Source organism: Petaurus breviceps, unplaced genomic scaffold (assembly GCF_028583685.1).
Source record: "Petaurus breviceps papuanus isolate PSGF00001 unplaced genomic scaffold, PetGlider_PUasm1.0 582, whole genome shotgun sequence".
In the NCBI taxonomy this organism is placed as follows: Eukaryota; Metazoa; Chordata; class Mammalia; order Diprotodontia; family Petauridae; genus Petaurus; species Petaurus breviceps.
Window position 1 is genome coordinate 4,381,756 of NW_027186390.1, and position 9,068 is coordinate 4,390,823.

Consider the following 9,068-nt stretch of genomic DNA (forward strand, 5'->3'; position numbering starts at 1 on the left):
TCTCCAGTCTCCTCACACACACAGAAGCAGGACCTTCTTTTAAAGGGTTGCTCTAATTACTTTATTCTCAGATGTGCCTCAACAAGTTTAGGTTTCCTATATTTTTCCCCCAACATTTCATATTATCTTTGGCTCTTGGAAGAAATAGCCCCTTTAGTGAATGATCACTGCAAGAAAAATAACAGTATTTCACATACACACATATGTGTGTGTGTAATGTGAGATGTGTATGTGTATATGTGTGCGTGTGTATGAAATTATCTCATCTGATTCTCAAAACAACCCTGCAAGGTAGGTGCTACTATTGTCCCCATTTAACAGATGGGGAAAATGAGGCAGACAACATTTAAGTAACTTACCCAGGGTCATACAACTAGTAAGTGCCTGAGGTCAGATTTGAACTCTTGGTACCGGGCCAAGCACTTTATCTCCTTTATAGCTGCCTCTATAAGTCTTCCAGGTCATGGTCATTGGTCCAGATGGCAAAGTGGATGGCCAGAAGGGTAAGATGATAGGAAAGGTATCAGTGGTAATGGAAGACTTGGGGATGGGGAGGGGGGAAATATATGTTAAAATTAATTTTATATTGTTTATGACTTTATTATATCCCACTTTTGTAGATAAGCATTTTTTCTAATAACATATAAGTATCCTTTCAATAATCACTACACTAAATGGTAATGGATAGTTCTGATACTATTCAAAATGCTAAGATAAAATATGAAACTTAGATATAAAATCTGGGTATAAAATGGGTGATACTTCCATTTTATATTTTTGGTAGACTGATTCAGTGGAATATAAGTTCTTAGAGGGTAGAGAGTATTTCATTTTTGTCTTTGCATTCTCAGTGCCTAGCATAAAACAGGTACTTTACAAATGCTTATTGAATCAAATAAAAACATTCTACTAGAGAAATGTATTTCTTATTATCTTCAACTATTATCTTCCCTCTCTAAGAATTAAAAAGGTAGATGTAAAAATCATGGAAATGGGGAATAAGAGTAAAAAGTCCAGGAGGCCAAAAATATATGTAAATATAAAACTAAAGACTTTTTAAAAATATTTTTTCCATACACAAGTCTTTTACCATTCCATTTTTAGCCCTATTTAATTCAAGACGACATGTCATCATGAACTAGAGGTTATTTGAGAGGTTATCTTGTCTAACCTCTTCATTTTACAGATAAGGAACCTGAAACCTGGAGACAAGAATTAACTTAACAAGTATTACCTTCTGACATGAATCTCCACATCCAGGTATGATAGTCTATGGGATTCTAATATCACAGGGCTTTCCAGTGAACGACTGTGCTCTTGCCTAGTAATTTGGGGCAATTGAGTCATACTGGAAAGCTACGATTAAGGGCAACATGATGTGCCCTATTACACATACACTTCCTATTTCTATTTTGTTTCATATTACTTCATCATTTAAAATGCATCTACAACGACTGAATAAGTGTTCAGTGTTACTGAGAGTATATTATCTCAGCTGTGCTGCTCTGGTTCATATTTCTATATAGGAAGCATGTCAACTATTAAGAATGTTAATGCTTATTTAAGTGAACATTCACTTAGCATTCTAAAATCATAAATTTGTTCCCATAAAGCATTTTCTTTGAAATGGAGGGGGTGGGGTAGGTAATGTGGGTAATAAAACTTTTCCAACCTTTAATAGTGCTCTTCGTTCTGCATATGTTTGTGGTTTTTTCTAGCAATGAAATATGAGGTCCCAAGAAGAATGGAACAAACAGTTGACTTGAAGGGACATGAAGTTTCAATGTACAAATTTGTCCTCATCTTCCATAGCAGGCACTAGAAGTTCTTTAGTGAGGAGATGGTATACAGTGATTATATCAATGATTTAAGAAGCTCTGTTAAGTTCAATGTGATTTATACTTCTGAATAATTCTCCATTATCTTCAAGAAAGAAAGCTCAAATCAGACCCAAGGAGCAGAAATCCCAGTTCCATGAGCCTGGATGACCACTAGATTGAAGTGATGGCCCTAAACTAACAGAATATTAATAATTCTGTATAATTGATACACTGATAATACTGCTTGGTTTCCTCCCCTTCACATCATTTGTTGGGGCTCCTTGAGAACATCACTTTATCTGTAACTCACATATCATATCTTCTACTCTCCTTCTAAGGATGTAATTCCTTTTGCTTCTTCCAAAATGGTAGGGTATTGAGTCATGTCATAACTAAACATGATTTCATCACTATAAGGAACTCCCTTTACCAAAGCAGATCACAACCTGTTCTGCAACTTATGGTTTTATAAAGTTATCTGGGGGCATTAAGAAGTTAAGTGAAATTGGCTTCCAGAGGCCAGTCTACAGGCCTCCAGACCTTCAGTTCCTGTTACTATTAAACTATCAAGCACATTAGAGCCAGAACAGACTCCCCCAAATTCTGCCTATGTCATGAGATCATATATTTAGATAAAAGACATTTAGAAGCCATTTAACCCAACCCTCTCATTTTACAGATGAAGAAACGAAAGCACAGAGAGGTTAAGTGACTTGCCCAGGATCACACAGCCAAGCCATGTGTCAGAGGCTGGACTTAAACCTAGTTTGTCCTGACTCTGAGGCAAGTCTCTTTCACTCTGCACTGTCTCTCCCTTGTAAAACATAATGTACACAACAATATAATGATATTAAGATTAACAAGTATACTGAATATAAAGGATATATAGAATTACATGGAATATACAAAGAAATCTAAAAATATCTTTGTGAAATAAATGCCAAGTAAAAAAACCAGAATCAGAAAAAACAGAATATACATTATGACCATAATTGGACTTATTGGCCTCAAAGTTCACTTCCAGCTCTAAATCTATGATTCTATTATCCACTAAAGAAGAAAGTGAATGAGAATAAGTAATAAATCTTAATAGAAATCTGGAATGACTAAAAAGTTATGATATTTGCTGAAATTCAATGAACTATATATAAATGTAATATAAATTAATTTATATAATGCATTCATATTTATTTGTAACCCAATCTTTTCTGAGCATGCCCAGTTTGTCTAATATGGAGCCCACTGTCTTGCCTACCACGTGGGTTAGGGACAGCTTCCTTTGATTGCCTGTATGTGTCTTTAAAACTGGTGGGAATGAGCTTTCACTATCCTTTCTACTCTCCAGCTTGGATGCCATAAACTGAATTGTTGAGAGAGGAAGGAACCAAGTAGTGATATTACTAAGGCAAAGGGTATGCATGGTTTTATAGCCCTTTGGGCACAGTTCCAAATTGCTCTACTGAACGGTTGAAACAGTTCACAACCCCACCTACCAGAACCAATTTAAAAAAACGGTTCTAATTCTAAGCATCCCTGCTTACAAAGAGATAATGTTAGATAAAGACAGAAATCCTTCCTGTCTTTGAAAATCTATCTTAACTCTGCCTCACCCCCCCAAAAATGTTTTCAGTAGGAAAAAAAGTGGTTTTGTACATGAGGTGAAACATTATAAACTCAAGACAACTCAGAGACAAAAAAGGTTACCTCTCATATCTATTAACCATCTCTGCAAGAAGTTTATATGAAACATCCATCCAGTCAAAACCAACATGCTCTCTTCCTTAAAATATCATCCAGGTTTTTCCAAGAAGACCTTTGGATTGCATGTTTGTCTTGGAATGTCCTTAGAAAGCTCTGTCAATGATTAGACATCAGGATAAAATTCCCAGAGTACATTCAAATAGCAGAGGAAAAAAAATGAGGGAAAAGCTATTCAAACTCCATTTTCTTTCCTTGTGCCTTGTTGTCTCTTCCTTCTCCTCCACTTCTTCAGAAATCACCCCTAACTATAAAGTTTCCTTGGCCTCTACCACCAAAGCCCTCTTGGTCTATTCTAACACCACCTCCACCACCATTGCAATTCCAAAGATATGGAGTTTAGCTCAGTCCAGAGTTACTTTATTTCCATCAATTTCCCCATCTTCCAGGGCCTCTTTCACAGCTTTAGCATTTTCTTCTGAGTTAAAACCACAAAACTGAACCTTTAGATGTCCCGGGCTCCTTATCTGTGTCTATCCTGGCACCAACAACGTTGTAAAATGAATCTTTCAATATTTCTTCTGTTGTGTCTTTATAATGGCAAGCAAAGCAGTACTTTGAAATAGCTATTCAAGTCCCTTTGAGCCTTGCCCTTAATTGTATCAAGAGTCTTTGTTGGAAACAGTTTACATTCTGTTTCCCTTAATAGGCCTAAGGGAATTTGGAGACCTTTCCTGCCCTTAATAGGCCTAACATAATCATATGGAGCCCATGATGGGAGGAGCTTGTCAAAAGAATGGAAAAGGAAGGATGGAACAGGAACAGCAGAGAAAAGCTCAAGCAGAGTTAAGAGACAGAATGTGATGTTCTGCGTTGTTGTTACTTTGTCAGACAGAAGCATTCTGTCTATTGATTTGTGTACTTTGTCAGATAGAAGCACTCTTGTTTTGTTATTTGTTGATCTGTGTTAGTGTTACTTTGTCAGACAGAAGCATTGTCTGTTGATTTGTGTTGATTTCTCAGACAGAAAGTGAATTGAGATGATAGTGCCGATAATGTGTATAAATATCGTTGTAGCTCTATTAAGCTTAATGTGTACAAATATTATTGTAGCCCTGTTAAGCTTTGTCTTCCTAGAAGACTTTGAAGAGACACTTCAAAGAGCTTGGAATGGAACAGTCCCAGTGAGAAGAGATATAGAACAGGAGTGGAGAGTTGCCCATGTATGAATCCAAGCAAGAGCTGGGAATGGTCAGGCCATGGAGGAGGAGCTGTGGGATTTGGAAGTCAGCTTGAATTAAGACGAAAAAGGACTTTACTTGAATACTCTGTATTGACTGATGATATTGTAACTTACTGTGACCTAGGGGTGGATCAAGTTTGTACTTTCTGCTACTCCTTAAGGATGATTGTCTTAAGGAAGATTAGAAACCAGCCTCTAGTCAAGATGAAAGAGTACTTTACTTGGATACTTTGTATTGACTGAGGAGACTGTAACTTACTGTGACCTAGAGGTGGATGGTATTAGTATTTTCTGTTACCTCTTAAAGATGACTATAAGATATACTGAATGATATGCTTTAAGACTATGTACAGGGGGTGTCTAGCTAGTACAGTGAATAAAGCACCACTGGCCCAGAAGTCAGGAGGACCTGAGTTCAAATCTGGCCTCTGACACTTAACACGTACTAGCTGTGTGACCTTAGGCAAGTCACTTAACCCCAAATGCCCTCCAAAAAGCAAAAAAAAAAGACTATGTACAAACCCACTTATCCTACTATAACTAGAAGGTCTCAGACAAGACCAGGTTTCATGAATCTTACAAGGTAGATGAGGTTTGGAGTTGGGTCATCTGGAAAGAATTCAGGGGGCAGAAATTCTCCTACTCTATTGGGGTCTGGAAGAGTTGAACATGACTAAATAACAGCTTTCAATGTCAGGCTTTAAAGCCAAGCATGAGCAGCTTTCCAGAAGACTGCTGCTGTGAACAGCTTTAAGGTTCTGATCACATAGTATAGTGAAATCTCTATTTATTCAGCAGTAAACTAAAGCAAAACACTCACAGAAGCCAAAGTACAGCATTCACACTGTTGTAACATAATAACTTATCACTAAAGTGGCCACATAGTTTTAAACAAAAGACATCATTCAGTAAGTCCTTAACTCAATTATTCTTAAGGAGCAAGTCTCCTTAAGGGACACAAAGTACAAATGTCAAAGTTCTCCACCCCTAGGTCACACTGTCTTAAACTCTCAATCAAAAAGTCTTCTTTCTTCTTAATTGGAGATTAGTTTCAAATTATCCTTAACTCAATCATCCTTAAGAGGTACAAGGTATAGAGAACAAAGTTCTCCCACCCCTAGGCCACAGTAAATCATGATCTTCTCAGTCAGCATTAAGTACCCAAGGAGAGGTCTTTTCATCTTTACTTGAGGCTGGCTCCCAAATTCCATGGTTCCTCTTCCATGGGTCCAGCTCCTACCTGAATCTACCCAATTGTCACCTGGATTCACAGATAGGCAGCTCTCAGCTCCTCATCCAGTTCCATATTGAAGCTCACAGTGTCCAGTTCACCTCAAGTCCTTCGAAGTTTCTGTTTCTGGGAAGACAAAATTTAACAAAACCACGATAACATTCATTCACATTGCCAGCACCATCATCAATTCACTATCTGCCTGTTAAATCAACACAGACCCACCAACCAGGTCTGAGAACTCAACACACATCATCAGTATGGTCCCAGGACCTCTGAAACCCTCCTCCAGGACTTCTGTAAATAGACAACAAGAAAATCCTCTTTCAGGGCTTCTAGTAAGGTTCCAGGGCTTCTGTACAAAGTATCACAAACAAAAATCAACATAGACAGAACAGACAGAGTGCTGGCCTCCACAACCATTCCCTTTCTCAGTTCTGCCCTCTCCCAGCTTGGGCTTTTCCTTATACATGGTCATTAGCTCCTCCCTGCTCTGCCCGTTCCTCTTGTTTCAGTTTAAACCCAGGAGCACCAAAAACTGTTGAGGTAGGGGTTCTGCCCACCTAAAAACTGTTGGGGTTTCATGATATGTTGTGGTGGAACTATCTCAAAGAATTCAGAATCAGACTACCTCTAATCCAAGTATAGGTATTTATTAAGATTGACGCTTCACGGGCTAAATTCCAAGAGGAATCAGCAACTTTAGAGAAAGCAAGATGGATTTTTATAGGGTAAAGATGCATAAATTGCATAGAAGGGAGGAATCTCATTAATATTAAAAAGGCAGGAGGGGTTTGTTAAATGATTAGGTAATAGAGGAAGGAGTCCCAGCTATGGTTTGGTGGTTAAACATTCTGGTCATTCTGTCCTCCAACTGACTAGCTATTGTGGTCCTGTCTGGTCAAAATGGATGATGTGATTTTGATTGAATACGAGAACACACCTATTTGTGTGGGAATGGGTCTGGGGGCAGTGACCAGGTAGAGGCAGTAGCTAGGTTCCCATCACATGGCCACACTTGCTGTTTCTGTGGGAACTAAGAGTTCAGGGACACACCTGTTGTTTCAGTGAGCAGTGAGGCATATATGAAGAAGTTTGGACATTGGGGTGGGGGTGAGGAGGGAGGTACAGTGGACCGCTGTTCAGCAGGGCTGGACCCATAATTAAGTTAGAATATTGGGGCTTGGGGCAGCTTTATTAGGATTCCATCACTGTTGCATCAGCAAGTTCCTCCCATTGTGGCTTTCACAAGTTCTGTTTCTTAACAAAGACTTGATATAATCATGGGCAAGGCTCAAAAGAAACTTGAACAGAAACAAGGTGCTAAACAATTAAATAGCTGAAACAAGGCACTAAGTACTTCTTTGCTTGCCATTACACAGGCAGAAAAATTTCTATTTAATCCAAAAGGTAATAGAAAGTCATTGAAAATGTTAAAGCAAAGGGAGTTAGGGGAAATAAGTGGACAGCTTTTATCAGAAAGGCTTGTTTTCTCATTCTAATTTACAAGCTGTGACCTCTTAGGTAAATTCAAACCACAAAGCATTAGTTTTCTTATCTCCAGGAGCCATGATAAGTTTTTCCAACTACCTTAACAGGTTGTCTAGATTAAATGGAATAACATGTGTGAAAGTGTTTTGTAAATTGTAAAGTAAGGTAAGCTATTATAATTCCATGGTAGCTGTATTTTCAGAAGGCATATAGGCTCCCAGAGTCAAGCTTTAAGTGGAAGCATCATGACCTACAGACAATCTAGAAAAAGAGTCTGAGGACATTACTTAAATGCTGGCAGTCTAAAGAAAACACAGTGTGATATTAGATCTATTAATTTTTATGGTTTTTTTAAGCCTTGAACTTTCCCTGAAGGACTACAGAAGGAGGCAATTTGGTAAACAGGGTTATCCATCTAGAGCTTCAGGAGGGCTTAAAGGTCATCTAGCCCAGGGCTTCTTAAACTTTTGACACTCTCGAACCCCTCAGTGGCTCTTAAACTGTGGTACTAGAATTTCTAGTCTAACTCTCTCATTTAACAGATGAGAAAGTTGAGACCAGAAAAGGTTAAGTGACTTGTCCAAAGTCAAACATATACTAAATATCGGGGCTGAATTTGAATCCAGGTCTAGTACTTCCAAAGCTAGTACTTTTTCCCACTCTTACCAAGCTTTGTCTATAATAATTAATAATGATGATGGTAATGGTGATTATAATAATTATTATTATATAACTTACTCCGTGCTAGGCATTGTGCTAAGCATTTTACATTGAATAATACTAACATTTATACAGCTTACTCTGTGTTAAGCACTTTACAAATATTATATCATTTGAACCTCACAACAACTCTGCGTGGTAGGTGTATTATTATCCCCATTTCACAGATAAGGAAAGTGAGGCACACTCTCCTCTCACTTTCTGCGTGTCTCTGTCTCTTGCCTCTCTGCTCCAGTCGCTCTCTCACAGTATCAAACCTTCCATATCTCGCCGCCTTTTCCAGTTCCCCAGCCCATTCAGGGACACCAAACTCAGGTCCTGCAGCCCTTGCCCTAACTCATCATGGCAGCTCCGGCTTCACTGCTTCCAGCTCCCTCGAGGACCCGCTGGCTTCCTGCTACGACCTTCTCTTGGCTTCAACCGGGCAGCGGCGCCCAGGGATGACGCCACGAAAATAAATAAATAAAAAACCAGCCCGAGGTGTGAGAGAGCGCTGGGCAAGCGCAGTGCGCTCCATGGGGAGGCAGTTCCTGCCTCAGTCGGTATGAGTGGCGGAGGGACCGAGACCCCTTCGGGGGGCGAGGCCGCCCCCACCCCCGCTTCAGGCCTGGTGGGAGGAAAGAAACGAGACTCGCAGGGACAGGCGAGCTCGCCAGTTCACCTCATTATCAAGGGTAAGGAGTTGTCAGGGATCCCCTTCCCCACCTTCCACCTCTTCGTCCCCGGAGGAGCAGGCCCGGCCCTGACCCCCTTTGGCCTCCCAGCAGTGGTGGGAGGATAGCGGCTCCTGGCTTCCTCCACCCCCCGCCCAGCGCGGGCCCCCCCCCCCCCCCCCCCTTCCCCTCCCCCCCCCCCCCCCCCCCCC

The 9,068-nt window shown here is 40.0% G+C and overlaps 1 protein-coding gene across 2 annotated transcripts in view; it reads left to right on the forward strand.

Moving 5' to 3' along the window:
- Positions 1-8,654: 8,654 nt before the first annotated feature.
- The window catches only part of BLOC1S5 (biogenesis of lysosomal organelles complex 1 subunit 5), a 72,288-nt gene continuing 71,874 nt past the window's right edge, over positions 8,655-9,068 (forward strand). The window contains exon 1 of one of the 2 annotated variants that reach the window (XM_069103520.1): positions 8,655-8,877. In XM_069103520.1, the coding sequence (XP_068959621.1) occupies positions 8,748-8,877 (130 nt within the window). In that variant the 5' untranslated portion in view covers positions 8,655-8,747. The remainder of the gene's footprint in view (positions 8,878-9,068) is intronic. The other variant, XM_069103519.1, reaches the window with a different exon arrangement.